This window comes from Gadus morhua, chromosome 11, assembly GCF_902167405.1.
Source record: "Gadus morhua chromosome 11, gadMor3.0, whole genome shotgun sequence".
Taxonomy (NCBI): Eukaryota; Metazoa; Chordata; class Actinopteri; order Gadiformes; family Gadidae; genus Gadus; species Gadus morhua.
The window spans coordinates 28,364,061-28,378,813 of record NC_044058.1 but is presented as its reverse complement, the minus strand read 5'-3'; the positions used below and the strand labels follow the sequence as shown (position 1 = coordinate 28,378,813).

Genomic DNA, 14,753 nt, shown 5'->3' with positions numbered 1-14,753 from the left:
CGGTGTCACGTTTCCATGGCTACGACACAGCGGAGCCTCCATGCAGTGTTGCCAGATAGGGACAGATTTCCCGCACGATCTGGCAACTGGTTGCCCAATCTGGCAACACTGCCTCCATGTTGTAGGAAACCCCGGCTGCGCGTGCGCGGTTAGATTAGCCCGTTAATCCCGGGGGCTCGCGGCGAGGAGGAAGACCAGCGGCAGCATCATCCTGATCATCATCGTCACCACGCCAGCCCTCCATCGTCGGGCTCACATGAGGAGGAAGGGCGGCAGTGAGGCGGTCGTAGTTCATCACAGCTCTCTGTTTTTAACCACTGGTCTGTGGTGTTAGCATGCTAGGCTAACATAGCCACCGGGCTAACTAGCTGAAACGGAGAAATCCGATTAGCGGCGGCTAACGGGCTGTAATACCCCGGGGCGACGAGCTACACTTTGGACCTTTTTGTATTCGTCTCCTTTTATTTGATTTGTATGCCTTGGTTTCTGGTGTCACGTTGTCGTGGGCCGAGAAGCTAACGGGCTGTCAGTGTCTCCGTAGCATAGCACCCGTCTGTCAGGCTGCTGCTGAGGGTCGGGAGGGCGAATTGTCGGAGCTGTAGTCTCCCCAGAGACCTCCGAGATCCCAGAGACCTCCGAGACCTCCTCAGGGATCAGTCTCCTCACCAACACCCCCCCGTCGGCCCGCCGTCAGAACGGAGCCCCCCTTCCCCCGGTCCCGTCTCCCCGCAGACTAGACCCCCGCCCCCCACGTTCTGGATCTGTCTTGAGACTAGAACCCCACGTTCTGGATCCGTCTTGAGACTAGAACCCCACGTCCTGGATCCGTTTTGAGACAAGATCCCCACGTTCTGGATCCGTCTTGAAACTAGAGACCCCCACCTTCTGGACTAGGAACCATTGCCCGCAGCGAGGCGTCATGTCGGGGAAAGATAAGGACAAGGATAAACCTGAGAAGCAGTCCACCACGGAGCGGCTCGTCAAAGGTGGGTGCAGGGGAGGGGTGGCGTGCAGCCATCGTCCGAGGGGGTGTTCATGCACATGAATTACGAGTTTTGTGGAGACCACCTGTGGCTCATGCGTTTGATGCCCGTCCTTTTTAGACATGGGTTTCGAACAATGTGTTCTGTGTTTGAATTGGGCGTCTTTGACGTGCGTTTTAATTGCGTGGTCAAATCCTGAAGGGAGATGATGAGGGTGTTATGGGTGTTCCTCAATCTGGGGGCGTCCAGTTAATACAGATTATTGATTATTGAATACTGTGCATTGAGTCCTGAAGCCCATCCAGTTACATGTGCGGCAGTTTCAACATCTGTAAGGTGAAAATACAAAACACTAATGTGTTGCATAATGGATTCTAGGTATTCCAAATGTCTCGCTTTGTTCCCGATATTCGGGATCGTAGTCAAGTTGAAAGACCTTTTCCTTAAATCCCTTTCCGGTTAATAATAATAATAATAATAATAATAATAATAATAAGCAGTTTCAACATTTGGCCAAAGCCAAATGTGTGCGGATCTTCTCTGTGTCCCCCAACAACGCTGCCGATAGGCAAGCAGCGGTTGTAGTAATTAGCCGGGCAGGGTAGATTCCCGCACACACGGGGGTTTGTTATGGCCCAGCGGGACGTGTTGTCAGGGCGGGCCGCCCCCGGCCGAGCCAAGAACCCCCGGGGAGCGGCGTCACCTCGGGCCAACCCCCGCCCGGAGCCCCGTCTCTCTGGAAGGGCAGGGTATTACTGCGAGCGCGCCGGGCCAGTCCGAGCCAGAGGGAGGGTGGAGAAAGAAAGGACTAAAGAGAGGGAGACCAATGCCAGGGGATAGGAATGCTAAAGTGTGGGCCAGTAGGGAGCTTGGTGTGAGTTAATTGTGGAAAGAATCAACCCGGTGACGTCACACACGAGGAGTTGAGAGCGAGGTGGTGTTGGTGGCGGTTAAGAGGAGGTGGGTGGCAGTCACTGGGATGCAGGAGTAGATATGCCAGTATCACTGGGTGGGTAGTTAAGCAGGCCAGCTCCGATGCTGTCCCTAATGCTTTCTCAAAATGAACTAAATCAACAAATAGCAGAGCGACAGCCAGATCAAATCCCCAGGCGGTGAGTGTTTTTTAGGATGCCATCATCGGTTCATACCCAGCCTGTCATGCTTGCGCCCGCGGTGTACGTCGCCGGTTGATGTGAATTGAACTTGAACGCCTCCGTGTGTGTGTGTACATACACACGTCCTGGCCCGACGGAGCCCCAGAAATAAACAGACTGAACCCGGTGGGGAACGTCTACTGCAGCCCCGCACGAAACGGAGACGACCAATCAGGGCCGGCCTGCCCCATTAGGCCGGGGGGGGGGGGGGAGGGGCAGGGTCGCCAGCATCACCCGGTGATAATGAGGACACTGTGAAGTGGACCTCGTGGTTGATCTGGCGTCAGCCCGCTTCATTCAGCGCCAACCAGCCCCATCTTTGTAATTCAATCCCCTCCATTGTGTGGGTTTGGACACAATAGGAAATGGATTCTAGACGCTCGCTCATATCATTATCTGAAACATTAGCATCCGCCCGCCACAGAGCGCCGGAGCGTGGACGCGCTTTTGTTTCTTTCGTCGTGTTTGTTGTGGCGCCAGGCCCATGTTGTTGGTGAGGGGATATCACGGCCCCCCCCCCCCCCCCAGTATCTTATTAAAGCGGTTATAACAACCCACGTGCCGACTCCATTATGATTGGCTGGCAAAGGAGAGCAGAGACAGTTTCATCAGAGTGGTTTTACATAACCAGTGTCACCTCCACCGCAGCCATCGCTGACGGAGTCTCGATGTCTGTAGGTGTGCAGAGAGACCGTGCCAGGCAACTGTCGCATGTTGTGTTTTATGCTGTCTTTTAACACAACTCTAAATCAGGTCCATTCCCCTGAGTGGATGGAGTGGTTAGCCTGTGCCTGTGCGTGTGTGTGGGTGTGTAAGCCCATAGCACTCCCTTGGGCATTATCGGCAGGTAAATTCAGGTGTAATTTGTTAGCTTGTTTTTATGTTCTACCAATATGGGGTCGGACTGTAAGCACGACGAGTCGGGCTTCTGCGAAGCGGTATCCACGGACGCTGAAGCCATGAGAGGATGTCTTCTCCCAGGTTCTCCCCATCTCTCCTCCATCAGCGGCAGGCCATGGCAGACCTAAGGCCAGGCTAGGTTTTTACATAAATAGTGTGTGAAGATGAAAGCTGAAGCTAACAGAGGCTTTGTCTAATCTGTTCTTAAGGCCAGTACCTCAGCTTACAGTCAGCTTGGAGACCGCGTCTCATAGGTCTGGGAGCACTTACCGTTTATTTATACCCCCCTCCTGCAAGCATGACAGCTTGTTCTGATCATAAAGTGGCCGGCTCGGAGCCGGGCTCCCCTCTCCATCCCCGTGACAATCCAACCAGCTGCAGGTTGTGTTGTAACGAACCCACCAGCATCGCCACCAAACGCACTCCTACGCTGTGTGTGTGTGTGTGTGTGTGTGTGTGTGTGTGTGTGTGTGTGTGTGTGTGTGTGTGTGTGTGTGTGTGTGTGTGTGTGTGTGTGTGTGTGTGTGTGTGTGTGTGTGTGTGTGTGTGTGCGCTCACTGCTCACTGCTCATGGCCGGTTTTTGATTTGAACAGAGCTGAGGGGTATCAAATCTAGGTCCGTCCTTCAAGCACCGTGTGATTCGAACCAGAGTGGTGTGTGTGTGTGCAATGCTGCCGTCTTGACAGAACACACTCATATGAAGTCAGGAATATTGGGTTCAGATAAATATGTCTGAAGGATAAAGGTTTCACCCCCCATCTGCACTTTGCGAGAGACTGTTTCAGTGCGAGTATGAAAGGCCTTTTGATATTGGCTGCCAGTCGTTGAAATCAATCCTATTTATTACTTTTTTATGCCGCTAGATTGAAGACCTGCATGACTTCGATCACCACCTTCAACAATGAAACCGTCACAGAGGGTGAGCCAGGAAGGATGATTTATTATTCTATATCGTCTTGGCCAATAGAAGCGTTCTGCGCTTATCAATATTTATTCGAACTTTTACAAAATCATTCTATGTAGCCTTGCAATCGAGAAGGGGTCAAGGGGGCCAAACAACAAAAACGGGGGCCCCAGAACCTATTGTGGCTTTTGCTGACATCATTTGTTCAGAAATGCTCATCTCTGCCCCTGAGTTCTGGTTAGTTGTGATGGCGTAGACACTGGGGCGACAGCCGCTGTCCACAGTCAGACCAGACGCCCGTAGACAGAGCTGCTCCCTAATGCCGTGCGTCTGATTTCTCTGGATAAGTCGATTTAGATGGCAGCGTCTGCTGAATGGCTCAACAGCAAAATAGTTTGTTTACTCTCCAGCCGCGCCTTCCAAGCCTTCCGCGAGCGAATGGACCCTCCACACAATGCTGCGTAAACCGAACGCAGAGGTGCTGCGCCTTTTTATCTCTGCTCCACACGCTCGCCGGCTACCGCTCTGACGGCTGAGACAAAGCCCTGGAAGCGTGTATGGCTACTCTGCAATCAGTCATCTTGTTGCTGATTGGCAACACACCTACACTAAAGCTCATTAGCGCCTGGTTCTCACACACTGTACGCTCCTCATTTGGCCTGTGTGGGTTGCACAGCTTCCCCGGGAGCGCGACTCTCCTCCTCTGCTCTTGTTCGGCTCTTGAAGTGTTGCTTATCAGACAAGTGGCCCTGATCTCTGCTTGAGATGCAGCCTTTTTAAATGGCATTTTCAGGGCACAGGTTAGCCTAGATTTGCTAGCAATCGAAAGCCCCGCGAGTAGATGTCAGTCACGCGAGTGGCTTCAAACGAGAACGGGGACTGGCGTTCTCTAGGGGCGGCTCTGTGCTGGTTTACGATGCAACCGTGTCTGAGTGGGAGAGCTGTATTTTTACCACCGCGCAGCGTTTGATGCATGCAGCGCCGTGGCCTAATAAACACACATCTCCCGTCACTGCGATGCGTTAATGTGGTGTCTGCTAATCGGTTGCGAGGAGGAGCTCGCGACGCATCGTGCCTGTTTCTGACTGAGCCGTCGAAGAAAGCCTGTGTCCTTTAAGAGAAGGACCTGGTCCCCCTCCTCGGTGATCTGTGAGAGGTATCGATGCAGATGTGTTCTGCACTGCGTAGTAACACTTCCTGCAGGGCATCACAGACGCTGCCTCTCGTCGTCCTCCTTGCTCGCGGTTCGTGTCAGGGCCCCCCTCCTGCGATGGCTGATCTCTGTCGTCCCGTCTGGGCGCCTCTCAGATGGGTCGACACTCGACACCGCCGTCTATTTTTAAACCGACGGATGATAATTGTTTATACTTGCTTTAATTTATTCCAACATTGGTGAAACCAGGTCCTTCAGGGGGTGCGCGTGTGTTTGAATCCATAGTGATGGAGCTTCTGAAATGGAGACGGCGTCGCCGCACTTGAGTGCTGTTCGATTTGGGACACACACGCAGCTGTGGAACCGGTTCTTTGTGTCTCGGCACAATCCCACCGGGTTCACGCCGGGCGACCAGACTTGGGTGTGTTTATTTAAACCAGCCGTGGCGTCCCCGTGCGAAACAGGCCTGTCCTAAACGGGGCCGCCAGCCTGGCCTCCCTTGTTGTTGCTTGCAGCTTTCTGAGGAACTCCTCTATCCAAACAACCTCCCCCTCCACCCGACCCCTCCCTGGTCCTCAGCAACGCACCACAGAGTGTGGAGGCCTTCGATGAACGCTTGTCCAGAGAGTCGAATGCTTACATACTTTCAAATGTGCCCGATGAACTCCAAGGTTGGACTGGAGTTCATCGCTAGAGGCTCACTGACTCATTTAAGGTCAAGTTCTGGTAGTTAAACTTAGTTTTCTTGGTAGTGTTCTTGATCTTGTCTACGTGTTATCATCAGTCTGGTCTGTCATCTTTTTATCTCTTTACCTCTAATTAATTATTTGGTTTTTTTTAGGCAGTACGTGGATTTTCCACCATTCCCTTCAGGAAACTAAAAAGAAAACTAAATTGGTTTACTATAAGAAGAGTGGCTGTTTCATCCTTCATTTGATTTCTGCTCGGTTAATCTCCGTCCTTTAATGCCACGCTGTGTGTGGGCTCATTTGAGGCTAGTAAATTTGATCAGCTGGCAAATCACTTTCATCAATTTCAATTTCACAGTTTTTAAGATGGATTGACAAAGGTCATCAATTTGTTAGGAATTGATGAAACACCAATCATTTTTATGTACGTAGTGGAAAGTAGGTAGTACTGTATTACCGTTGTGCAAAAATAAAATGATATTGGTTTGGTTTGTGAGCATGCAGGCTGAGTTGACCATGTCTGTCCGTCCGTAATGCCATCAGAGCTGAGCTGAAGACACCTCTACTATTACCGTGTGTGGGGTGCATTTGAGGAGTGAAGTGTATAATGGGAGTGTGGTTAGAGGCGTGAGTTTGAGGAGGGAGTTGTATGTGTTGTGGCTTGTAGGAGTGCAATTCGGGTACTGAAGTCTGTTGGGCTACCGTTTGAAGAGTGAGGGGTGTGTTGGGCATGCCGTTAGAGGGGTGAGGTGTAGTGTAAACAGTGTGAGGAGTGAGGTGTGTGTTGGGCATGCAGTGAGAGGAGTGAGTTGTGTGTTGGGCATGCCATTAGAGGAGTGAGGTGTAGTGCAGGGAGGTGTGTGTTATAGTGATGTTTGATGTGTCTGGTGTGCACGGATGCATCCAGTGAGATTCAGCTGTTGCACTTCTGCGATAGTATTGCCATTCTGTAGAAAGCGAACATCATAGAAGTTTTGACGCGGCCCTCCAGAGAATGGGTTAGGCAAAGTCCCACGAGAACCAATAATGGACGGGAAAATGAACTCTCACCAAACCATAACTAGCTGTTTGATTATAAGCATGTGCACGTGATCTCCCGTTCATGTAACTGCATTCCGGGGTTCATCCCGTTGCACGTGAAGCGCGCTGCTGGCAGACCGCCATACAATCACGCCTACCGCTCAGCAGGCCAGGAAACGTGGACGGGACAGGATCCAAATGATGAACAGTAATGTAGTTATTCTAATGGGCTACGTTGATCTCTCTCTCTCTCTCTCTCTCTCTCTCTCTCTCTCTCTCTCTCTCTCTCTCTCTCTCTCTCTCTCTCTCTCTCTCTCTCTCTCTCTCTCTCTCTCTCTCTCTCTCTCTCTCTCTCTCTCTCTCTCTCTCTCTCTCTCTCTCTCTCTCTCTCTCTCCTTCCCCCCCCCCTATAGCCGTCCCCTACCCGCCGCAGCAGAAGCTGACCATCAAGGAGCTGTTTGAGGATGGGAAGCCCAACCCGGAGATCCTGCGGAACCACCTGGTGAAGGAGGGGCGAGTGGAGGAGGACGCCGCCCTCCGGATCATCAACGACGGGGCCAACATCCTGCGGCAGGAGAAGTGCATGCTGGAGGTGGACGCACCGATAACAGGTACACTTCAACGGGACTTTAGGGGCGTACTGGGACCCCCAGGCTCCAGGGGCCCCCCGGGGCCTTCTGGGGTGTCTTGGGACCTCCAGTGTTATAGACGGGGTCCCGAGTTTTTTTTAAACGTGCACGTAAACAAAGGTGACAAACATTTCTGAAAGTTGTTTCATTAGGATGTAGGACACAATGGGAGAAGTCAACCTATAAACACCAATGCACCTGAGATTTTTTTCAACAAATCAGTGCAACGTCTTCATATTTGACATCCGGTCTGAATCAAGTCATAAAAACACTGGAGCGCTGGGGACGACAGAGGGGAAGTGGGCTTGAGGTTCTGCCTGTGGTCCACTCTAGGCATGTCCCCTGTTATGAAGAAAATACATTTCCCTTCATAAACAGCAGTGAGACTAGAGGTTTACGCGTTGGTCCCTGTTGTATTAGATGCAGCAGACTGGATTGTAGTCCCTCTAAAAACCTGGGCGGTGCTGGCTGCTGCTGCCTATCTTGGCCCAGGCAGCCTTCAGAAAGGCCTTTCCCTGATTAAAGTAGACATCTCAAAGGTTTTTGATTGAATAAATGTGTGTTTATTCACGGTCTATCTAGAATGAGGTAACTCGATGGGGAATGAGCCTATTGCCCACTGATGAACACCCATCTATTTTCAGTGTAATGAATGATTGGCTGTCATCTGCGACAATGTTCCGATTTCTGGGGAAAATAACTGCTTATTGCCAAAGAGAAGCACACTTGAAACTTTGAGATTGCCTTTTTAAATAAAGGTTGAATACAAATTAAATATGGGAATGGATTTGATCAGAGGCTAGAGTATTCTATTCCCAGCCGAAGGCTGTGGGGGTTTATTCCAATCATCCAGTCTACCTGTAAGATACAAAGTAAATATTGTATATAAGCACATTTATTTAGATCATAGAAGCAACATCCGTGATGTACACGTGGACTAACAGCAGATGTGGCTCCGCCACGCTGCGCGGGAAGAGAGGAGAGAACTCCTGCTCCTCTCCAGCAGAACGATACTTCACCAGATGGTCTAGATCCCCCCGCGCTGATCCCACAGGAGACGTAAGGAAGGCAGGACTCGCTGGGCTCTGAGGCGACACCACCCATAAAGCCATACACCGTCCCCTAGCGACTCACAGGGTACACAGGCAGACAGCCCCGGTCGGGGACCCCTGGCCCACCCCGGGGCCCTATGAAGTCCCACTTGAGCCCCCTTGGAAGTGTCCGGGATAGGGCTGGGTAAAAAAATCGATTTAATCGATTTTGGATCGATTTCATTTCCATTTTGCAATATGGATTCATAGGGCATGAGATCTGCATTTTTTTAATTTTTGTTTTGTTTTGTTACCATTGCTATTATTTCTGCACTTCAATAAACAATGCCTTAATGCAATTTGCAGTGATGGAATGTTGTAGTTCAAGTACACTTTCACTTGCAATTCCTTTCTAACTCCAAAAATTGCCCTTTTATGACTTGAGACAGTTTTGTTTACAGCTCAAATTTAAACTGTCCAATTGCCAAGTTTGCACTTAAAACCTATGGTTTAAGATTGTATTTTGTACCGCAGTTTAGCCATTTTCATTATTTAAGAGAAGATTGAATCGAAACAAATCGTGATTAATCGATTCAGAACCGTATGAATCGAAATCAAATCGATTTAGGAAATTTGCCACGATACCCAGCCCTAGTCCAGGAGGTTCTCCCCTAGGGAGAGATCTCTGCTCCCTGGTCACGGGACACGTTGTAGCCATAGCTTGGATTCAAACCAGGAAGACGCTGCAAGAAAACGACATGTCACTTTTGGGGAGATTGTAATGGCTTCCCTCTCCAGAAAAAACACTTCCTTGTCCAGAGTAGTTTAAGTGCTATATGAAATGTGATGCTGTCATTTTGAGCCGTAAAGGCCTGTGTGGTATATGTGTATGAATAGAATTGAGTACCTTTTTGTCTTGAAGAGTTTCATTAACATTTCGCCATATGTCAGCGAAGCCTATATTTAGTCCTTTATATAACTGTACACAGCAAGGCTCTGATGTTTGCATATCGGTTTCAATAGGGATGGGGAGGTTTATTTTAACCGCGGTGCATTGGACTTGTCTTTGCAGTATGCGGTGACGTCCACGGCCAGTTCTTTGACCTTATGAAGCTCTTTGAAGTGGGCGGGTCCCCCAGCACCACGCGCTACCTCTTCCTCGGAGACTACGTGGACCGGGGATACTTCAGTATTGAGGTAAGGACTCTCCGCCGCCGCTACGCCAACAGCTGCCGCCGGAGGGCTCCGGGTGGGGCGGACGGCCAGCCCGGCAGCCCCAGGGTGTTATGACCAGCTGGTAACCGGGAGGTTGCTAGTTCGATCCCCGGCTCCTCCTAGCTGGGTGTCGAGGTGTCCCTGAGCAAGACACCTCACCCTGACTGCTCCTGACGAGCTGGCTGTCGCCTTGCAAGGCTGACACAGCCCTCGGCGTGCAAATGTGTACAAGAACGGGTGAATGTTAGGCAATATTTAAAAAAGTGCTTTCAGTCACCACTTGTTAGAAAAGAGCTGTATAAATGCAGTCCGTTTACCATTTATTCTAAAGTCGTGAGGTAACCTTGTGGGTCTCACTGCCTAGAGACGGCGAGCTATGTGGCAGAGCAGAGGGGCCACTAATATATTCACCCGTTCTTGAACACATTCACACACCGACGGCGGTGTCAACCACGCAAGGCGACAGCCAGCTCGTCGGGAGCAGTCGGGGTGAGGTGTCTTTCTCAGGGATCCCTCCGCACTCGAACTAGCATCCTTCCTGTCGCTCTGTGTCCTGAGCCACATGCCGCCCCTAACGCAGGACGTTTCCCGGTGCCCCTGTGTACGAGCAGCTTCTTAAACGCGGCCGTTTTGTCCTTGGTATTAGACCTGTCCAGCGTGATTGACTGATGGGGCATAAATGGAGCCGACTCAGAGGGGGATGTTCGCTCACTTGTTCTGCAGCGTTCGGACAAAGGACGATATCGGCTGCCATCCTGATGCTCCGTCCCCGTCTGTCTCGGCCCCGGCCTCAGGCGCGCGTGTCAATCTGGGTCATGGCGTTATTATCTCATCAATGGCAGCGGTGAGGACTTCAGAAGGGAAAGTTTTCATAAACTAGGGCTAAGCGGAAGGCATTCCACATTCACAGAATGTAGCCCAGCTCCGAGAGTTTCTGGTACACAGGGGTAATTGGGTTCTTCCCCCCCCCCCAACACACTTTCTGAACCGGGTTAGAGCGCGTTCTATATAGACACAGTCCTGAATGCAGCGACCCTGGTTCGAATCCTGCCGTTCATGTCCTCCCACTATCTCTCATACCTTCCTCTCTATCTCTCTCTATAATAAATCATAAAAAATGCAGCAATAAATCTTGAGAAACTTCAAACTAGCATCTCCTCCTGGTCCCAAACCAAGCAGTATTAAGGAAACATTGCGTCACCCCATCGCCTAGCTCTCCAAACTAAAGTGCTGAGCTCAGTGCTGCTCTTTGATGCTCTAAGCCGTTCTGATCAGAATCATGTGTTGGGTGTTCAGACCCCATTACCTCAGCAGACGACGGGCGTTCTGAGGTGGAGACAGCGCAGCGTTAGTGATACACACGTAGGTCTGCTAGGACAGCTGCAGCTCGATGAGAAGCTGTCAAACACGGAGAGAGATCGCAGTGTGCAGCCACTGGCTGAACTAACGGGTGTTCGCTCCTTGGAGAGACATTATTCTGAATATGATGCAACAGATGCATTAATATACAATATTTTATAGAAAAGAAGCAGTGTTATGAATATTCTGCATTAATACCCATCATGTGACAGAAAAGAAGCAGCATTATGTATATGATGCATTAATGCAAATCATGTGATTGAAAAGAAGCATTCAGTATTATGAATAATCTACATTAATATACATCATGTGACAGAAAAGGAGCAGCATTATGAATATGATGCGTTCATAAACATCGTGTGACGGAAAATAAGCAGTATTCTGAATATTCTGCATTAATACAAATTATGTGATAGAAAAGAAGCATTCAGTATTATGAATAATCTACATTAATACACATCATCTGACAGAAAATAAGCGGTATTGTGAATAATCTGCACTAATTAAATTCATGTGACAGAAAAGAAGCAGTATGATGAATATTCTGCATTAATACACATTATGGGACGGAAAATAAGCGGTACTCCGACCGATACACAATGTTACGACGACTCTTCCTTCATTTCGTCTCCTGAATAGGGATCAGCCCGCCCTGGGCGTTGACGAGGGTAATCGCTGGAACAGCCAGAGCCTGATGGCGTGGTGTTTGGGTTAGTGTGTCTCCTAGCGGTGCAGGCAGAGTGCACGGTGGGTGATGCCAGGCTACACAGCGCTCGTGTCGCTGCGCATCGCTCCGCACGCCTGGCGGGGCCGTGAGTGGGGGGGAGGGGGGGGGGAGGGGGGGGGGCTTGTGATGTCCGCTGGGCATGGCTGGCTTTGCGGAGGTGGCTCAAATGTCAGGGATAAAAAGCAGGTGAGAGCGAAAGGGCACGGGCGAGGCTGCGTCGCCGAGCACCCACACACGTGCCGCCCACGCCAGCCCTGGTTGGGTGGGGGCTGCTTGGCGGCTGCAGGGTGGGGGGGGCACGGCAGACCCAGGACCAGGACCACCCCCCCGGGCAGGTGTTAGGAGGGCACCTTCCTTTGGTCGCGGTTTAGAGCAGAACGGAGGGAGGGGGTGGGTGTGAGGGGGTAGAGGTTAGAGGGGGGGGGGGGGGTCACAAGAAGCAAGATTTTCCAGAGGAAGCCCCTTCCCGCTGTGACTCAGACCTCGGACGCACAAAGGGCCGTTGTAGGAAAACATGGATGCCGGCGGAGGTGTGGTTGCCTTGGTAACGTAAAGATTGACTCACACTTGTTTTTGAATGTGGCGTATTACCTTTTTGGTGGCGCCCGGGAATTTGTAGGGGGTTCCAGAATACACACACATGCAACATGTGAGCCATTCCCTCCCTGTGTGGGAGGGGATGTCTGCCGGGGATGTCTCACTCACGCCGGGCCCCGGCTTGAGGGCCCGTTACCGGGCTTTACACGGTGTCGGGGATGGGTGGCTTTCAGAGCAGAGCCAGCCAGCGTTGCTGCTGCTGCCGCACGTAGCTCCAAGGCCATTTGCTTATTGTCTAGCGCCCACGCTACTGGCAATATGAGTGGGAGGGAGGGAGAGAGAGAGGGAGTGAGAGTGAGAGAGAGAGAGAGAGAGAGAGACTCCTTCAAACCCTAGCCTCCTCTCATTTAACGGCGCTGATGTGGATAGACACACACAGACACGTATAAACACACGCGCACTCTCGCTCTTCTTTGTCTGTGTTATCTTACACAAGCCCACACCTGCTCCCCCCCCCCCCCCCCGCCGCCGCCTCGGTTACCTTGGCATCCCGTTGTCAAGACTTAATGGCAGGCTGTGGAGCTTGCATGTTAATGGAGGGGTGGAGAGGAGAGGAAGAGGAAGGGGAAGAGGAGGAGGGGAGGAAGAGGGCTGGAGAGTAGAGGAGGGGGAGGAGAAGAGTAGAGGAGGATGAGGAGGAGGAGGAGGAGGAGAAGAGTAGAGGAGGAGAGGATGATGAGGAGGAAGAGGAGAGGAGGGGGAGGAGGAGGAGGAGGAGGAGGAGGAGTGGAGGAGGGGGAGGAGGAGGAGGGGGAGGAGGAGAGGAGGGGGCTGTCGAGCTGCAGTATCTGAAGCCCCCCAGCTCATTTGGATTGTAAATGTTTGGCCGGCTTTCAAACGGCCGTGCTCGTGACGGGCGCCGTCCTGGGCGGGGCTCCGGTTTGCTCTTCAAAGCGTCTCTGGCGGTGTATTGGTTCTGATTGGAGGTGAGGCGGGGGTATTATCATATTGGCTGGACAAAAGGCCGCTGACGTTCTCTATAATGTGTTGGGAGGGTGGGAGTGAAGATCTACTTGGTCGTCGTGACCTTTGTCCTGGGCTCCATCGCGCTATGATGGAGTACGTGGATGTGGTTTCCCTGTACATTTATTCACGTTTTTAACTTGTACTACTACAGTACAGCCGAATCAAGTGTGAATAAAGTACACCGTGTCTTATCCAAGAAGGGATAAGCTATGATTGATTTGATGGATTTTTCTTTTATCATAGTGTCTTACATCATAAATGATTTAATCTAAAACATAGAGTCACGCAAAGCTTAAAGTCACCAGTTGTTAATGCGTATCAAAACACTTAGTAACTTGGATCGTGCCTCGTGTGGACATCCCTATACCGGTCGTTACTTTAAGACATGTTGCCCTTCATTGGATGAGCACGATGTTTGACGTTTGTCTCCCTAGTGCCGGCTCTACCGCTGGTCTCTGATGTTAACGTGTGATGTTAAGGTGTGATGTTAACGTGTGACGTTAGTTTAACCAGTGCGTGCTCTACCGCTGGTCTCTGTTGATCTGATGTGATGTTAACGTGTGATGTTAACATGTGATGTTAACGTGTGACGTTAACGTGTGACGTTAGTTTAACCAGTGCGTGCTCTACCGCTGGTCTCTGTTGATCTGATGTGATGTTAACGTGTGATGTTTGTCTTCTCCAGTGTATGCTCTACCTCTGGTCTCTGATGTGATGTTAACATGTGATGTTAACATGGTGATGTTCTCCCTCCAGTGCGTGCTCTACCTCTGGTCCCTGAAGATCAACCACCCCAACACGCTGTTCCTGCTGCGCGGGAACCACGAGTGCCGCCACCTCACAGAGTACTTCACCTTCAAGCAGGAATGTGAGTACCCGGATGACACGCTGCTCAAAGGCACCCGGGCAGTGAGGGGGGTGCTCTGTGTCCGCTGTGCTGCTGGAGGTCTACTCCCGGGCCGGGGGGGGGGGCTGTGGTCCCGTGGTCAAGGCTCTGGAGTGGGCTCACTAGGGCTGGGTGATCAATCGAATTTTGATTGTGATTTCCATTTTAGCGTCAAACGATCACAACATTAACATAATCAATTTTTTTATTTTTTTTATTTTATGTTTTATAGAACAGCTGGATACATATCTGTATATGATTTTTAGATTGGACAATTTTCTTTTTGACCTTTTTGTGTACTTTTTAAGGCAATTTCAAAATGGCAACGTTTTTTATGGGGAAGACATGCTGAATAACTTTATCATGTCTTCAAACTCAAAAATAATCGTTTGAATAGTCGTGATTTCAATATTGACCAAAATAATCATGGCTTTGAACCCTGACCTGCCCCTTAGTCAAATACTTAACACTGAGTTGTGGGTTCAATGCTAGGACACGTCAGCTAGCTGAACTCCTAAAGCTGTTTCATGCTAGCCAGC

General features: G+C 50.7%; 1 protein-coding gene across 3 annotated transcripts in view; it reads left to right on the top strand.

The window, feature by feature from the left end:
* Positions 1 to 129: 129 nt before the first annotated feature.
* LOC115553764 (serine/threonine-protein phosphatase 2B catalytic subunit gamma isoform) overlaps positions 130 to 14,753 on the top strand; it is a 34,869-nt gene continuing 20,245 nt past the window's right edge. For 2 of the 3 annotated variants that reach the window (XM_030370280.1, XM_030370279.1), the window contains exons 1-4: positions 130 to 986; positions 7,218 to 7,415; positions 9,537 to 9,661; positions 14,085 to 14,196. In XM_030370280.1, coding sequence (XP_030226140.1) covers positions 920 to 986; positions 7,218 to 7,415; positions 9,537 to 9,661; positions 14,085 to 14,196 — 502 coding nt within the window. In that variant the 5' untranslated portion in view covers positions 130 to 919. The remainder of the gene's footprint in view (positions 987 to 7,217; positions 7,416 to 9,536; positions 9,662 to 14,084; positions 14,197 to 14,753) is intronic. The other variant, XM_030370281.1, reaches the window with a different exon arrangement.